At 37.4% G+C, this 19116-nt stretch overlaps 1 protein-coding gene across 1 annotated transcript; it reads left to right on the forward strand.

Annotated features, from left to right (window-relative positions):
- The first annotated feature begins 13062 nt into the window (after positions 1-13062).
- DSPP (dentin sialophosphoprotein) lies at positions 13063-17814 on the forward strand. The gene is made up of 4 exons (XM_058546457.1): positions 13063-13113; positions 14165-14251; positions 14386-15384; positions 15859-17814. Exons 1-4 carry the CDS (start codon positions 13063-13065, stop codon positions 17812-17814), a joined length of 3093 nt encoding a protein of 1030 aa, XP_058402440.1.
- Positions 17815-19116: the final 1302 nt, after the last annotated feature.

Consider the following 19116-nt stretch of genomic DNA (forward strand, 5'->3'; position numbering starts at 1 on the left):
CCTTTTAAGAACAGTCTTGACACTTACAGGGATAAATTTTTCTGTAATTCTTTCTTTAACAGATTCCATGATTTCCTTTAAGAATTAGAGTACTTCAATTCACTGTTTGCTGTTCTTTCAATTTGCATTATCCTATTACTAAAGAGAGATTGAAAAGTATAATCAAGAAATAAGTAGGCTTCACTCAATGGATTATTTTATTTTATTATTTATTTTTCTTGAGGAAGATTGGCCCTGCGCTAACATCTGTTGCCAATATTCCTCCTTTTTCTCTCCAAAGTCCCAGTGCATAGTTGTGTATCATAGTTGTAGAGTTGTAGCTCTTCTATGTGGGACACTGCCTCAGCGTGGCTTGATGAATGGTGAATAGGTCCGCGCCCAGGATCCAAACCGGCGAACCCCTGGTCTCTGAAGCAGAACTCGTGAACTTAACCGCTATGCCACTGGGCCAGCCCTCAATGGATTATTTTAAAAGTCAACAAAAATTTTGAGAGCCTTTTCTTCAGAATTAAAGTATGATTTAAGTGCTTCAAATAAACTGAGGCTTTCTCAAATGACTGTTCAAGAGAGCCAATGGATTCTGAATGCAAGAGAATTCAAGACTGCTGAATGCCAACAATATCACAAAAATCTTTTTTTCTTAATCTTCCCCAAACTTTATTTTATTTTTTAGAGCAGTGTTACATACATAACAGAAAAATAAAAAATTAGACAAAATATTTGAACAATAAAAAGGAACTAATGATATCTGTGACAATATGGATGAATCTCAAATACATTAAGCTAAGTGAAAGAAGCCAGACTCAGAGACTACATACTGTATGATTTTGTTCATACAACATTTTGGATAAGGCAAAACTGTAAGGACAGATAACATATCAGTGTTTGCTAGTGGCTTTTTTCCAATGATTTATTTTATATCTATCCATGTTGATATGTAGAGTTCTAGTTCATTCTTTTTTAACTGCTATATAGTTATTCCATCATACGAATATATCATTCTTTTTTTATCTAGTCCCTTTCTGGTGGACATTTAGGGTGTTTCCAATTTTTTACTAATATAACAAACAGCAATGAATATTGTTGTGCACAACATTTTCTTAAGGAGAACTCTCTTAGCAACTTTCAAATATGTAATAAAGTATTATTAACTAGAGTCACCATGCTGTACATTCCCATGAGTTACTTATTTTATAACTAGAAGTTTGTATCTTTTGAATCCCTTCACTTGTTTTGCCTTCTTCTCTCTCTCTGCTTCTGGCAACCACCAATCTATTTTCTGTATCTACGAGCTTGGTTTTGTTTGTTTGTTGTTGTTTTTTAAACTCCACATATAAGTGAGATCATATGGTATTTGTCTTTCTCTGTCTGATTTATTTCACTTAGCACAATGCCCTCAAGTTCCGTCCATGTTACCACAAAGGGAAAAATTTTCTTTTTTTATGACTGAATAAGATTCCATTGTATATATGTGTATATATACACACCACATTTTCTGTATCCGTTAATCCATCAATGGATACTAAGGTTGTTTCCATATCTTGGCTAAATAGTGCTACAGTGAACAAGGGAGAGCATATATCTTTTCAAGTTAGTGTTTCGGTTTTCTTCAGATAAATACCTAGAAGTGGAATTGCTGGATCATGTGGTAGTTTTATTTTTAATTTTTTGAGGAACCTCCTTACTGTTTTCCATAGTGGCAGCACCAACTTATCTTCCCTCCAATAGTGCACAAGTATTCTCTTTTCTCCACATCGTGGACAACACTTGCTAGTTTTTGTCTTTCTATAATAGCCATTCTAACAGGTGTGAGGTGATATCTCATTGTGGTTTTGATTTGCATTTCCCTGATGATCAGTGATGTTGAGCATCTTTTCATGTATCTGTTGTCCATCTGTATGTCTTCTTTGGAAAAATGTTTATTCAGATCCTCTGCTCACTTTTTAATCAGATTTTTTTTTTTGCTATTGAGTTGTATGAATTATTTATATATTTGGATATTAGCCCTGTATCAGACTATGATTTGCAAATATTTTCTCCCATTTAGTAGGTTTCCTTTTCATTTTGTTGATAGTTTCCTTTGCCGTGCAGAAACTTTCTAGTTTGATATAGTCCCACTTATTTATTTTTGCTTTTGTTGCCTTTGCTTTTGGTGTCAGATTCAAAAAATCAATGTCAAGATCTACATCAAGGAGCTTACCACCTGTGTTGTATTCTAGGAGTTTAATGGTTTCAGGTCTTACATTCAAGTCTATAGTCCATTTTGAGATAATATTTGTATATAGTGTAAGATAGTAGTCCAGTTTCATTCTTTTATATGTGGCTGTCCAGTATTCCCAAAGCCATTTATTGAAGAGATTGTCCTTTCTCCATTGTGTATTTTTGGTCCTTTTGTTACAAATTAATTGACCATATATGCATGGGTTTATTTCTGGGCTCTCTATTCTGTTCCATTGATCTCTGTATCTGTTTTTTTTGCCAGTACCATACTGTTTTGATTACTATAGCTTTGTAATATGGTTTGAAATCAGGGACCGTGATGCCTCCAGCTTTGTTCTTTCTCAAGATTGCTTTGGCTATTCAGGGTCTTTTGTGTTCCATACAAATTTTAGGATTGTTTGTTCTATTTCTGTGAAAAATGCCATTAGAATTTTTATAGGGATTGCATTGAATCTGTAGATTACTTCGGGCAGTATGGACATTTTAACAATATTAATTCGTCCAATGCATGAGCACAGAATACCTTTCCATTTTCTTGTGTCTTCTTTGATTTCTTTTATTAATGTCTTATAGTTTTCAGTGTACAAGTTTTTCACTTACTTGGTTAAATTTATTCCTAGGCATTTTATTCTTTCTGATGCAATTGCAAGCAGGATTGTTTTCTTAACTTCTCTGTTATCACAAAAATATTTTAATTGCTCAGCTTGAACAATATAAATGCTGAAGTAGAACAATTTCATGACAATGACTTCATTGTCAATAGAAAGAATGTTAGATGCTATTTGGGTAGCATTATGCAGAACATGGGAGGACAGCCAACATCTTCTATCCATGTTTACTTCGACTTTGAATAAACACTGTTTGCACTTTTGTGCAAATATCCACCAAAATTTGTATTCTTATTATCGCCACCAAAAGCAGTACAATTTTTCTCATTAACTCCTACCTCAATGATAGAGCCTTTCTGAAGTCTCATCTGGAAGAGATTTTACTCACAATAGCCTTATAAATAACGCTTTCTCATGAGAAAAATATTTTACAAGCAAAGGGAACATGTTTCCACATTACGATTACTTGCATCCATAGCTATGTTGCAAAAAGGTAAGGCATTAGATCTTTGATAAGCTCTGTAACAGTAAATGGATCTATTACATTTTTTATTATTGCAATAGATTTCATCCTAATAATTTGCTTGTAATTTTGGGATCAGAAAATACTTCTGGTAGCAGCACATTCTAACAGTCATTTGAGCTGAAGACTGATTCTGATATCCAGTATGGAAAGCCATTACAACTTCTGCTGTGATTATTTTATCTTCCTCCTCCGAATGTCTCATAAAAATTTATTATTTTAATCACATCTTTGGCACTAGTTAAGTAAATTACGTATCTCATATGCTTAGTTATTATTATTATATACTGGTTTGTATCTGAGTTTCCATCATTTTTTAGATTAAATCAACAATTGAGAACTGCACAGAGTTTCCAAAGGAGTTTTTTCCTCATTTAATAAATGTTTACAGTTCAGAAGTTTTATCACAAAATTTACGCTTAAATTTTGGCATTTTGGGGTTTAAATATACACAAATTAAAATAAAGAGCAACCATAGCAAGAACCAAAAAGATTGAATTTGATAACATCGTGGTAGTGACAGTGTTTGTCACTCACAAGTCGTAACTGCAAACGGGGGTGCGGGTGGGGGAACTGTTGAAAGAGTTGCAACTTAGGAACTAAGAGTAATTTGAACTCAATATCTGACGTAAAAAAGATGAACTTCCCCTCCTTTGCTTACAAGGAAGAGCTGTACATGTAAGGCACAGTATTACTGATTAAAGTTTTGGGAAGACATTTGGGAATGTCTGGCTTTCAGGGATTGGTGGACTTGCAGAAAGGAGAGGGATTGGTGGACTTGCCCATGTGCTAGTGTTGCCACTGGAGTGAGGCACTTACTGATTGGCTGTTGCCTAGAAGGGTGGAGTTGTCACTGATTGGCCAATTTTCAGAAGCTTGGGCTGTCATTGATTTTCTAACTTCCAGAAGCATAGTTACCGGAGTGAGGCTGTCTCTGATTGGCTGATTTTCAGAGCATGCATTCTGATCTATCACTAATTAATGGTGGTTGCTTGTTCATGACTTGGGACTTTGGCCAAAAAACAAGTCTTTCTTTTCTCATATATGAAAAATATGTATTTTAATTCTAAGTCTCTCCTTTTATTCTTCCCTCAGCCAAACCCGCAAGAGGGAACGTATTGGATTCTACAGACCTCTATTCGTGGAGTAATTAATTTCCATTAGTATTGCCACTTAAGAGATTTAAGCACTAATTACTGTGATGGAAAACTAGCGCAAATGCCAACTTTTTGTAATTTTTGAGAAGAGCTGAATAAAGGACATTTAGGTAGTCTTGACAAAGTCGATACAGGAAGCAGGAAAAGTCATTAAAATACAAGACATGTCCTGTGTATTCAGGGCATCTGGCAACCCAATCCCAATGACATCGCTGGCCTTGCTTCTCTGTGATCTTCCCAGCACAGGTCGTGCTCCTGCGTCTCAGGGCTTCTCAAAGCGGCACGGTCCAGGGTGAGGCTGGGTAGTTTAAGTTCTAAGCCAGGTGAAAGAGCCACTGAAAAATTTGAATCAAAGTAGTGGCATGATTAGATTTGAGTTTTAGAAAGATCACTGGAGCATCTGTGTGAGAGGTTGGGGAGTAGGGCCCAGAGACTGTTAGGAGGCTCCTCACTCCGTATGAGAGAAAGAATGAGAGCCATTAGACTTTTGTTTTCACTGAAGATTAGCAATTTACTTATAGTATTGAATAAAATATCTGTCAAAATTTTCGGGTCTTATTTAAAAGGCATCCCTTTACCTAGAAAAATTTGGGCAATGACAAGTAAAGGACTCAGACTTGGTGAAGAACCATGAATTCATAATAGCTCCCCTTATTAGGAGGTATGTGTGTGTGCTGGGCACTGGGCGATTTTCCATACGTTACCTTCACAGTGTCATTATGAAGTAGGCAACTAATTGAGTGCACTGGCTAAGAGCCAGGTTCTAAGGTCGAAATTCTGGAGCTCAAATCTGGGCTCTGTCACTTATTGGTTGTGCCACCTTAGGACACACTTTCTTCATCCCTATCATGGAGATGAACTATGTTAGAATGTGTGATCATTTTAAGGACAACATGAGATAATGGGCTTGGACTGTTGGGTGTAGGGTATGTCCTGTTGTAAGTGCTCAATAAGTGTTAGCTATTATTATAACATAATTTTACAGATGAGGAAACCGAATCTTAGACGGATTATGTTACTTTTCCAAGGTCACACAGTAAATGACAGGCAGTGGTTTGACCCAGATGTATCTGACTTCAAAGCCTCTGATCTTAATCATTACTCTCCACTAGCTCTCAATATCTGAGACACAGGTTTGGAGAAAATAAAATATACGCCCATGAAAGGGGAAAAATTGAAATATTATTTTTTTTTCCATAAGAAGAAAAGACTACGTGGCCCAGCCATTGTGTTCTCAGTTGTAATAAGACAGCGGAAACTGAGACTGGCCAACAGATATATCTGTTACTTGGGGTTCAGTTGTAATGCTTCCTTTAATTAAGACATTTCAGGGAACATTATGCCAACTGTAGACCTGGTGGAAATGGAATAAGGAATCTAGAAGAAATGGTTACTACTTTCTTAAACACAATGGTTGTTTTTAAAAAATTAATATTGTATGTGTTTTCCCAATTGCACTGGCACCAATTCAATATTGGGGAATTGTACTGAAGGTTTTTGCCCTTTAAATTTCCTCCAGTCAAAGATGCCCAGCAGGGGTGTTGTCCCTCTGCCCACACAGAGAACCCCTTCTCAAGTACCTTCTGCTGCTTTGTGAAGCAGTTTGAGTCAACTTAAAATAATTTGAGTTGGAACATTCTCTCTGTGTCTATACTGCTTTTGCTATTCTTGCCTTAGTTTTGACATTTGGCTCAGCTACTGTTTATCTAAATTTAAGGAAACAGGAAGGCAGATAGTTCAAAGTCAAGATAATAGAGGAGTCACTAGGTTGGGAGTTCCATTCCAAGCTCTTTCCTTAAGAACAGAATAACAGTCCTAACTAAAGGTTTTTAGATAACTTGTTTAGTTACTAAATTGATGTCGATTTCTAAGTCCAGATCTTAAATTTTAGTTAGTTGTTTGGTTTCCATAATAAACTGGGATTTATGTTTCCCTTTGGGGAGCCCTTATTAAAGCCATGGTTTTAGCTTCTCAATTTACAGGATTTGAAATGGGTCAATTACTTTTTTTTTTCCTAACAGCTTTATTGAGGTGTAATTGACATGCAATAAACTGCACAGATTTAAAGTGTACAATTTGAGAAATTTTGACATATGTACACTCCCATGAAACCATCACCACAATTAAGACAATGAAAAGTATCCATTAAAATTTCCTCATGACCCTTTATAATCCCAATCCCTTCCTTCCCACCTTTCCCTCAGCCCCATGAAGCCACTGATCTATTTTCTTTCCCTACAGATTAAAATAAGTGGTAAGCAGAATTCTAAGATGACCCCAAATGACACTCACCCTTGTACAATCACCTCTCCATTGAGAGTGGGGAAAACATGTAAATATGATGAAGCATCATTTCCACGATTATGTCCTGTTATGTGGCAAAAGGGATTTGGCAGTTGTAATTAACTTTACTAATCAGACAACCTTAAGATAAAGAGATTACTTGGATAAGGCTAACCTAGACAAATGAGCCCTCTAAGAGCAGAGGTATATCTGGCAAGTTGTTAGGCAGCAGGCGAAAACTAATACAGATTTTTGGTACATGGAAGTGGGATGCTGCCATAGGAAATTCTGAAAATATGGGGGTGGCTTTGGAATCAAGCAATGGGTGGAGGCTGGAAGACTACAGCTAGTAGACATATAGATTTAAAAATGCTGCCAGTGAGGTCTCAGAAGCAAGTGAGGAAGGAGTTACTGGAATCGGGAGGAATGAGGATTCTTCTTAGCCTTGTGGCAGAAAGCTTAGCAGAATTGTGTCCTTCACTTATGTGGAAAGGAGAACTTGTAAGCAGTGAACTTGGTTATACAGCTAAGGAGATTTCCAAGCAAACTGTTGAAGATGCTGCCTGGCTTCTTCTTGCTGCTTATAGTAAAATGCAAAAGGAGAGAAATATATTGAGAGAAGGACTGTTAAACAAAAAGAAACCAGGACCTGATGATATTGAAAATTCTTTGCTTCTCCAAATGATAAAAGATGCTAAAATTAAGAGATTCACTGTCAGGAGAGCATGATCTAGAAAAAAGGCTGAGATGCGACTCTATAACCCTTTGCTGAAACCTGGGATAGTTATCAAAAGATCAGAATATTCGTTCACAAGAGATTAAGTGTGTTACAGATCTTTTCACTCAAACCAGAGGACCTCTAACTAGTTTCAGGGCATTGTCCTTCAGCCATCTCAGCAAAAGCCAAAGGTATAGAAAGGATTATGTGGAAAGATCTGTGGATATGACTTTTGTCTAACTGAGTGAACCCTTGTGAAATCCGTGATTCTTGAAAAATTTATATAAGTAGAAATGCTGCCAGTTTAGATTAAAAGAGACAGAGAGAGTATGAAACGAAAAGAGGCTGTTGTGGGAAGGTTTTTAACTACGAATTTAACATCTTTAATATAGGGCTATTCAAGTTATCTATTTCTTCTTGAGCGAGTTTTGGTGGTTTCAAGGAATCTATCCATTTTATGTAAGTTATTGAATTTATTAATATAAAGTTATCCCTTTTTATCTTTTAATGTCTATGGAATCTGTAGTATTTTCATCTCTCTCATTCCTTATATTAATAATTATGTCTTCTCTCTTATTTCTCTGATTAGTCAGGCTAGAGTCTTATAAATTTTATTGAGCTTCTTAAAAAAATCAGCTTTTGGTTTTATTGATTTTCTCTATATTTTTTTCATTTTATTGATTTCAGTTCTGATTTTTATTATTTCCTTTCTTTAACTTAATTTGAACTTAATTTTTTCTTATTTTTTTAGTTTCTTGAGGTGGAAGCTGAAGTCATTGTTTTGAGACCTTTTTTTTGTCCTAATACAGGCATTTAGTGCTATAAAATTCCCCTAAGAACTGCTGTAGTGACATCCTACAAGTCTTGATAAATTGCTGTGTTTTCTTTTTAATTTAATTCAACATATTTTGAATCTTCTTTTGGTTTCTTCTTTCATCTATTGGTTATTTCGAAATGTGCTATTTAGCTTCCAGATATTTGGGTTTTCCAGAGATCTTTCTGTTATTGATTTCTAATTTAATTCTATTGTGGTTAGTAAACATACTCTGTATGACTCAAATCCTTTTAAATTTATGAGATTTGTTTGAGGCCTAGAGTATAGTCAACCTTGGTAAATGTTCCACTTACACTTGAAAAAAATGTTTATTCTGCTGTAGGTGCATGAAGTGTCCAATAATGTCATTAGATCAGTTGGTTGATATTTCTCTTTAAATCTTGTTATCTGTACTGATTTTCTGTCTACTAGTTCTATCAATTATTGAAATCTCTAACTATAACTCATGATAATTCAAATTAAAGGAAAAGGAGGGCAGGTTCAATTCACTAACCTCCAGTGGTGTCTGTGTGTGAGTGAGGGTGTTGTGTTGCTCCCAGGAGTGACTTAAGACTCCCTAAAATTTGGTCAGGCCCTTTAACCCACCCACATAAACATGCTGTCTCAATAAAAACGAAGTGCTTGCTATGAAAACATAGCTTCAAGGCAGATCATCTTTCCGTTCCTGCCACTCCCTTTCAATCTTACTGCTTTCTCCGTAATAATTAATATATAAATTCTAGAGTTACCACTGTTGGGTAGTAGTATGTCAGTGGTCTTACATGGTTCACATCCTTTGATAGTATAACATAAAAAAAAGATTGGGATACTCCTAAAAATTCTGGACAAGTACATGGAGAGATAGGTTGTCAAGTCTTTGAAATCACAAATAGGAGAAATGGTTTAGGGATTATCTGCATTATAGCATACATCCCAGGTTCAATAGAATGGTGAGTTCGGGTACCAAAACTTTCTGCTAGCAATACAGTCTGGCTTGCTATTTTGTCCTCCACAGCTAAAACAAATAACTGAGAGATAAGTGAGAGTGAAATCTATTGTCTATATGCACTTTTGTGCATCTAGCTATCTTACAATAAATTTTGGTATTTTGAATATCTATTTTTAAAATTTAGTTTTGAATAGTCAATTGATACACTTTTAAACTTCATATCATTGTTCATTTAGGTCAGAGAGATTTCTTGGGTGTTACTATTTATAGATTGTTAAAGACCCCTCAGGCAAAGTCAAGGCTTTTTCATGTGGACAGTTTCCTGAATTATAGCACAGAAACTTTAATACCTACCTCAGGAATGATAGGGGTCTTAAATAGGCAGTCATATTTACTAAAGAAACCCGGAGTTTTCTTAGATTGCCAACCTTGGTAAGACAGGAAATGTCAGGGTGACAGAGTTTAAGTGGCTCTTTTTAGATATGTTACACTGATTCTCTATATTTAAGATGCAAAACAGCTCCCCAGGAGCTATTTAATTAAGTGAAAGTAAGTCTAGTCCCTTTGGAACCGAACGGTTCAGTGAGCAAACACATATGAGCAAGTGAAGGAAGTGGGGAAGTTATTATGTGCTTCATAGACACGGTGACACTTTATAACCCCATATCAGGGATCCTAAACAGTGATTGGTTGAGAAAATTATCAAACTGAGTTTAAATTTCGGCAGGTACAAAATTGTCATGCAAAAGTCCAGGACAGTGTGCCACTCTCAGTCTTCAAAGAGAAAGATAAGAAATCCTGGATTTTCAAAGTCCCTTTGAAGGCTTTTAAGGTAAGATGGAACATCCTCTTTACTCAGAACCAACTTATTCCTTTAGAAAGAAATCTGAATTTCAGAGAAGAAGCCAAACTGATTTTAAGAAGTGGATAACCCTTATGATCAGATTTTTTCCTTCCCTTTTGACTCATCAAATCAAGACTATGTATTAAAAGATAATGGAAAATTATGGGGTGAGGGATGCTAATTTCGTCTTGTAAAACCTTGCATCACTGAAGAATAGGATTTTTTTTCATAGCCAGTATGTTAAAATATCAGTTGCTGATAGAAAAAGTATATGTAAAATGAAGTAAATATTGTGACTCTACAATATTAATAACAGGAGTGATTAGAATATGTTATACATAATTCACTAAAACTCCGTTACTGTTATTTTTATCCAGAAAAACCATCTTTAAGAACCTTGAATCTAGTTAAAGCCTTTTTATTGGCCTCATCATTGCAATGTAAGATGTGAAGGGATTTAATGACAAAGGAAAGAAACAATCTCTTTTTTCAAATAGTAAACACTGACACTATTAAGAAATAAACATGGATTTGGGAATTTGATTTAACACATTATGTTACATTTATTTCAAAATCTGGCTAATACACTCAATGATAAGCTCCATGAGAGAAGGGCTCATATCTATTTCCAGGGCTCAGTATCTGGCCCACATCAGGCCTTCAAATGTTTGCTGAGTGAATGAATGAATCCCAGTTTATATTTAATTTTCTAGTCTCTGAAAAATCAAATTTTGGACTAAAAAATTAATTTTTCTTTTTTGCCAATTAACATTAGAGTTTTAAAAGCTAGATTAAAATACTTCTACTTAGGCTATCTGGAGATTCTACCTTTTGTCACATACTTTTCTGTTTCACGATATCATAATAGGTTCGGAAAATGAAAGACATGTTACTAAAAATTGGCAAACTAAGGTGGAAATTTGATAATTACCTGGTTGCTTTGATTAGTTTTGATAAAAAAATTGGATAACCCAGATTTAAAACATCCACCTTGGGCTTTCACACAGGGCTTTAATTAAGCTTTGCTATTCACTGTTTAACTTGTTCAAATTAACTAGGCAATTGCTGAATCTCATTTCATTTGTGATAATACGTGAAATAATCTGAAAGGAGTTTACACAATTCTGAAGTCTCTGCTTTGAGGCTGACAAAATCGAGGCCTTTTCTATAGTAGTCTTTTGAGCCATTTACCTGTCTGTGGCTACAGTGGCGAGCATCATCCCGCATCGCCCGTTGTTCTTGAGGGGGTCTGAGAGCGAGCTAGAGTGGTCAGATTGCTGGATTGTGGTTTAGAAATGGGATGCACATAAACCTGGCCTTCACTACAGGTAGTTCTCCAGGACAACATGGCTCCTCCAAATCGCAGCACAGACCAGCCTTCTGCAGAACCTATGTAATAATTAGGTTGGGGACTGCAAAGTCCACTATAACCCCTGCTTATTAACCAGCTGCCCTTCAACATCTGTGTCCCAGAGCTCTGTGTTGTCTTTGTCCTGAGGCCCTGGCCTCGTTTTAGTCTATAGCACTTTTGAAGGAGTTCTAGCTATTTTTGGCTTCCTGCTGAACAGCTATGTGAGTGAGCACTTTTTTTCTCTCTCAGTAGCTCTGGAACCGTGTCCTCTCTCCTGCAAGGAAATGCCAATAATTCTAAGACAGTTGATACTCACTGAGTTTTTATGTTTCCACTATCAACATTAAATTCAGTCAAGTCTAGTTTATGACGTGCAGTATTCTAATCTATAAATTCAGTGGGAATTCATGAAATAGGGGTAAAACTCTTCCTTCCTTTCTGTAGTAATAGTATCATTACATCAAGAAATCCAATTTGCAGTAAATCGGAATTTAAATTTTTGATCCACATGTACTATACAATGTCTATTCCAACGTATCAAAAGCATGTTATAGACCAGTTCTGAATGTGAATTCTGACAGGAATGAAGGATCATGTTTTTAGAAGTCCCACGCAATAATTGCTGTCGTTTATTAAGAGATTGGTAAATACCAAGAACAGTGCTAAGCATTGTTTCTACTATGAAGTATTTATTCCTCAACAACATTCACACAGCGTCTTTTTCTGCGTTATATATTGGAATACAACGATTGCTAAGACACTCTCCTGGGCCCCAGGAGCTCTCAGTGGGGCAGGGGAATGTATAAGTGACTGGGATATTTTAACACGGTGCGATGTGCTGCCAGTGAGGTGTGTAGAAGCTGCTGGGTGTAAAAAGGAGAAAGACACCAAATGCCCTTTGAAATGGAGTTAGAGAATGCTTCTGAAAGAAGATTCTTCTGCTAAGATAATTGGAATAATCCCGAAGTGCAGGTACGATTATTTTCCCAGATCGAGGAAACAAAGGATTAATAAAGCTACTGAAATTTCTCAAGCTCACACGTCACGGAACAAAGGTAGAATTTGAACCCAGGTCTCTGAATCCAAACTCCATGTTCTTTCCTCTGGCCTAGGCTCCTTCATGTAGTATTTCCCTTACAGTCTGGTATAGCCCAATTGTATGGATTTGGGGTGAGGATGATAAGTGCTTCATCTTTTAAGTATAATCTTAGCAGAATTAGTTAATACCTGATTAAAACTATTCAGAATTGATGTTATTACCATCAAGAACAGCAGAAGGACAAAGTCATGGTTATGCCCTTTGTAACTACATGGTCGGGCCCCTTTGTTGGCATCGGCAGAAAAAGTCTAGGTAGCTACATCAGGGCTGAGCCTGGTGATGTCCCCATATGTCTCTGTGACCACTCCGGGTATGTTCTGGAACACTGAGTCTTGACAACTTTCTTCTCATGTTGGATACACACTCCTTGCCAGGAGAAAGGCAAATACTTACAGACCAAAATAATACATTACTGTAGTTATCATCTTTTGCTTTATAAGTAATTTTGTACTGTTTTTTTTTCTTTAAAAACAGCCCTTGATTAATATTCCTAAAGATGAAGATAATTATATGTTTTTGCATTTGGGCAGTAGCATGGGCCATTCCAGTAAGTATGCCTTCCTTGGAAAACCTCCTTTGATATCTCTTTTAACCTAACATTAAAAAATATATATTTCCTTAAGACTTTGCAGGTAAGCTGAGCCTAAAAATTTAGATTTGCATGAAAGACTTTACAAGATATATTTGGGGTGAGGTCTCAACAAACCAAATATGCACTCCAATTCATGCTCCCATCATCTAACTGAAATTCATGTCTTGTCAGAGGATTATTACTTTTAAAATTCATTCAGATTAATTTACATTTGATGCCTAGAAGTAACGGACACTCTATCCGTCTTTGTTCATGCTGTGCGAATTTCATTCTAATATCAATGAAGCCTGTATTGTTTAAGAAGTTTTCAAGAAAGAAAAATAACAAAAAACAGGATTTTTCAACATAGGAGAAGACTAACATTTCACTCAGAGAGTTATTTTTTATATGCTCACTGTGGAAAATTTGGAATATACAGATAAGCTCCAACAAGGGAAAATTAAACCATTTGTAATTTTATTAGCCTGCTGCTACGGTTATCTTGATATATTTTTATAATACTGAACACTTTGGTATTTATGTAGTTGAGAATATTCTCAGCTATTTCCAAGTGCTCCTGAAGGGCACAGAAGTCGTATATTACTTGATTTTGCTTCTGCACTTACTCTGCTCATACCTATTATTGTCTTAGAGGTTTTGGCCAGGATTATACTTAGGGTGGGTCTTGTGTTATTGCAAGAGGCTTGTTGTACAGAAACAACAAAAGTCTACCTCCTTGTTTTTATAAAAGACTACTCCCCTTCTACAGCTGAGATATGTGGTCTGGTTAATACTTTAATAAAATTGGTAATATCATTGTGACAAATATCTGTATGCCCAGTTTAAATTCTACATAAGCTCTATAACAAGCCACTTCTCTTTTCTACCTGATTAGATTAAACTTCAACCTTTGTGCTATATTTTTTTTCTTCATTTAGAGAAAGATGAGTGTGTGTACGTGTGTGCACATGCGTGCATGTACACAAAATAAGAATGTTTTCAATTTCCAATATTTTCGTTTTGGTAGGTTCCTCAAATCAAGCCATTGGAGAGACATGCTGTTGACAAATCTGTGAATTTAAATCTTCTAGCAAAATCGAAAGTGCCAATACAGGTATAGGATGTGAAATGTGTTTCTAAGCTGTTTTTAGACTCCATTAACTTCCAAAAAGTTGATGCTCATCTTTTCAGTTTGCTTTACTTCAAGATAATATTCACAATTTATTTGGAATTGTTTCTCTTTTCTAGGATGAGTTACATGTCAATGATACCACCAAAGAAAGTGGTGTCCCCCTGCATGAAAATGAGAGAGGACAACAACTGTCTACCAAAGACGGTTACGAAGGAGAGAGAAATGGTTCTGAGTGGGCAGAAGTAGGAGGGAAAAGCTCTTCTACAAGTTCCATGTTAGTAAATGAAGAAGGGAATACTGAGGATCAGAACGGGGGCACAGGAAAACCAGAAACATATGGTCATGATGGGATACATAGAGAAGAAGATGGCATCACAGCGAGTGGCATCAGGGGACAAGTAAGCATCACCGACAATGCTGGAACAGCAAATGGGAGCAATATTAGTGGCAATACTGACAAGAATTCCCAAAATGGGGATGTTAGAGATGCAAGTCAGAGCGAGGATGCCACTGTTGTCCAAGAAGATGGACATCAAGTAGCTGGAAGCAGTAACAGTACAGGCCATGAGGATGGAATAAATGGGAATTCCTGTGGAAATGAGGGTGATACAGGTGTAACAACACCTCAGAGAGAAGGTGAGACAATTGGGAATGAGGAGGCAGGGGTAACACCAGGGGCAAGTGGAGCTGGCAATAGAGAAGATGTTGGCCTGGATAATTCTGGTGGGAGTCCTAGTGGGAATGGAGCAGATGAGGATGAAGACAAGGGCTCTGGTGATGATGAAGGTGAAGAAACAGGGAATGGAAATGAGGGCACTGATAATGGCAGTGGCCAGGAGGATGAGGGTCACGGAAAAGAAGATGACAGTGACAATAGCTTAGGTCAAAATTCAATTAGTGGTGAAGATGATGCCCCTGAAGACAAAGAAGATCCCCAAGTCATTGATGGAGACAATACCTCCAAGAGTGAGGAGGATTCTGATGGTATTCCAGAAGGCAATGACAGCCAAAGAATAGAGGACACTCAAAACCCCAACCCCAGAGAAAACAAAGCTGTGGAAAATGGACTCACTGAAGAAGTAAAGCCAAGTGCTAGTGGGAAGAGCCAAGACAAGGTTAGTTTGTGAAGCTGATTTCTTTCAATGGCAGTTTAAATTCTCCCTCTACATCCACTGATGGTAGCACAAAAATAAATCATGACAAGCATTCATATATTTGTGCATCTAAATTACTTGATTATTTAATGGGAAAGCTAGAGTCCTTACTAGACTTTGATATAGAACAATTTTAAAAGCAGATATTTCTGAAAATTTGGTTACAATTCTACATAATCTTATGCTAAATAATTGATGTACCACATAACTGTTTGCAAAGTTCCTGCTGGATTGAATGGGTTGTTATATAATCTAAACACCAGAGTACTTTCAAGTACTGAATAAAGCACATTTTCACAAACAGATGTTTCTGAAGTACTGGAAGCTGAACTCCTGTTTCTCTGGTCACTTTCCCCAATCAGTCTTCCTCAGACCAATGCAATTTTGCAGCATAACATTCACTAATTAATCATTCTTTTCTCCATCCTTCCAAAGGGAATAGAAATCGAAGGTCCCAGCAGTGGTAACAGAAACAATATTACCAAAGAAGCTGGGAAAGTCAATGAAGATAAAGAGAGTAAAAGACAACATGGAATGATCATAAGCAAAGGAAATGTCAAGACACAAGGAGAGGTTGACAACATGCAAGGACCTGGCCAGAAATCAGAACCTGGAAATAAGGTTGGACACAGCAAAACAGGCAGTGACAGTAATAGTGATGGACGTGACAGTTATGAGTTGGATGATGAATCCATGCAAGGAGATGATCCTAATAGCAGTGATGAGTCTAATGGCAATGACAATGCCAATTCTGAAGGTGACAATAACAGCAGTAGCCAAGGAGATGCTTCCTATGACTCTGATGAATCAAAAGATAATGGCAATGACAGCGACTCAAAAGGAGAAGGAGATGATGATGACAGTGATAGCACATCAGACACTAATGATGGTGACAGCAATGGCAATGGTAAAAATGGGAGCAATGACAATGGCAAGTCAGACAGCAGCAAAGATAAATCAGACAGCAGTGACAGCAGTGACAGTAGTGACAGCAATGACAGCAGTGATAGTAGTGACAGCAGTGATAGCAGTGATGACAGCAGTGACAGCAGCGATAGCAGTGATAGCAGTGACAGTAGTGACAGCAGTGACAGTAGTGATAGTAGTGACAGCAGTGACAGTAGTGATAGCAGTGACAGCAGTGACAGCAGTGACAGCAGTGATAGTAGTGACAGCAGTGACAGCAGTGATAGTAGTGACAGCAGCGACAGTAGCGATAGCAGTGATAGCAGTGACAGTAGTGATAGCAGTGACAGCAGCAATAGTAGTGGCAGCAGTGACAGTAGTGACAGCAGTGACAGTAGTGACAGCAGTGATAGCAGTGACAGTAAATCAGACAGTAGTGACAGTAAATCAGACAGTAGTGACAGCAGTGACAGCAGTGATAGTAAATCAGACAGTAGTGACAGTAAATCAGACAGTAGTGACAGCAGTGACAGCAAATCAGACAGCAGTGACAGTAAATCAGACAGCAGTGACAGCAGTGATGACAGTAGTGATAGCAGCAATAGCAGTGACAGTAGCAACAGCAGTGACAGTAAATCAGACAGTAGTGACAGCAGTGATGACAGTAGTGATAGCAGCAATAGCAGCGACAGTAAATCAGACAGTAGTGACAGCAGTGATAGCAGTGACAGTGACAGCAAATCAGACAGCAGTGACAGCAGTGATGACAGCAGTGATAGCAGTGACAGTAGTGACAGCAGTGACAGTAAATCAGACAGTAGTGACAGCAGTGACAGTAAATCAGACAGTAGTGACAGCAGTGATGACAGTAGTGACAGCAGTGATAGCAGTGACAGTAGCAATAGCAGTGACAGTAAATCAGACAGTAGTGACAGCAGTGATAGTAGTGACAGCAGCAATAGCAGTGACAGTAGTGACAGTAAATCAGACAGTAGTGACAGCAATGATAGCAGTGACAGTGACAGCAAGTCAGACAGCAGTGACAGCAGTGATAGTGACAGTAAATCAGACAGTAATGATAGTAGTGACAGCAGTGACAGTAGTGATAATGACAGTGACAGTAGTGACAGTGACAGCAGCAATAGCAGTGATGGTGACAGCAGTGACAGCAGTGACAGTGACAGCAGCGACAGCAGTGATAGTGATAGCAGTGACAGCAGTGATAGTGACAGTGACAGCAGTGACAGTGACAGCAGTGACAGTGACAGCAGTGACAGTGACAGCAGTGATAGTAGTGATGGTGATAGCAGTGACAGTGAGAGTAATGACAGCAGTGACAGCAACGAAAGCAGCGACAGTGCATCTGACAGTAGTGATGAGAGTGACAGCAAGAGCGAGTCTGGTAATGGCAACAACGGAAGTGATAGCGACAGTGATAGTGACAGTGAAGGCAGTGACAGTAATCACTCAACCAGTGATAATTAGAACAAAAGAAAACATCACAAGATTCCTTTTGTGAAAAGTCTGGTGAGTAACTGATGGTAAATCAAGATTTCCAAGTAAGTAAGTAAAGGGGAGAAATAAACAGAAGACATATGTCAACATCCACATGAATAACGAGGGGAACAGTCAAACTGTCCGATTCAGAACCCAGTCCCAACACCCTCAGAGAGAGAACCTGAACGCATGACCTTTGGTGCATGCATGTTAAAATGTATTCTGAAAAGATTTTGTTAAAAGTGTCAATCTAAACATAAAAGAACAATTAAAACATTAACAGTTTACACAGAAACCTCAAGTAATCACATACCACATAACTTCAACTTAAGTGCCAAGTGCTTTAGAGAATGTAGTTAGTAAACACATCGTATGAACAACCCGTGGCATTGCCTTAATATTTCAGTAATTATATATTCTGGATAGATGATCTGCTTACTGCTGAGTAAAAGATGCTGTTACCATGATATCCAGCTTGGCTACTGATTCATTTGCTTGTTCTAATGAGGAAATATATTGTAATGTGAAAAAAAAAAATCACAGCAATGATTTAACCTATCTGGACCATGAGAATGACCTTCGTAATTATTGGATACAGTAATTACAAATTATAGAAATTCTAGAGTGCTACTCAGAGAAGAATTTAGAGGCTGGTTTAAACAACAAGATCGGATGTATACTGTCACATTCCTGCAAACCACTGGAAATTCAGCATCAAGGCCCCAAGACTATTGACAAAACTGATGCAGCGCTTAGAACAGTGTCTTGCCTCCGGTAGCCAATCTTCAAATGTTAAAAAATAAATGAATACAGAAATGAAGGACTTGGGGCGGGGGGTTCACTTTTTGAACTCTGTGTTCAGAACTCTGTTAAGTGGAATCAGTTGTCTTCCGCTTCAGAAGTCTCACCAAGTCAAACTTGGTTCACATTTCCCTTTTAACCCCCCACATGCCAAAACTTCCAAATCAGACTTTGAGACTCCTTTCTCACTACTAATCTCTTCAATAAAGCCAACAGTCACTGGTGGGTAGTGCTTTGGAAACTAATATTTTTTATTTGAGAGTCATATGTGCACTAAAATCTGAGTGTCGATCATTTTGCATGAGCTTTTGCATGAATGAGAGTAATTCTTAGTTTTGAGATGAAGCCCAAACCTTACAACATGAAGATCTTAAAGGTGTATGAGACTAGAGTGTGATATTTAATAGGGTCGAGACATAATTTATCACTCAAACTAGGATACTTTTGAGGGTGAAAGGGGTGCTATAAATAACTACGTGGGGACAGGAG

The sequence above is a fragment of the Diceros bicornis genome, chromosome 8 (genome assembly GCF_020826845.1).
Source record: "Diceros bicornis minor isolate mBicDic1 chromosome 8, mDicBic1.mat.cur, whole genome shotgun sequence".
Lineage (NCBI taxonomy): Eukaryota > Metazoa > Chordata > Mammalia > Perissodactyla > Rhinocerotidae > Diceros > Diceros bicornis.

Excerpts from the sequence above, each read along its gene's own strand:
- DSPP (XM_058546457.1), top strand. The coding sequence starts at position 13,063 with ATGAAGATAATTATATGTTTTTGCATTTGGGCAGTAGCATGGGCCATT. Across the intron at positions 13,114-14,164 it reads CAGTAGCATGGGCCATTCCA|GTTCCTCAAATCAAGCCATT; the intron begins GTAAGTATGCCT and ends TCGTTTTGGTAG. Across the intron at positions 15,385-15,858 it reads GTGGGAAGAGCCAAGACAAG|GGAATAGAAATCGAAGGTCC; the intron begins GTTAGTTTGTGA and ends ATCCTTCCAAAG.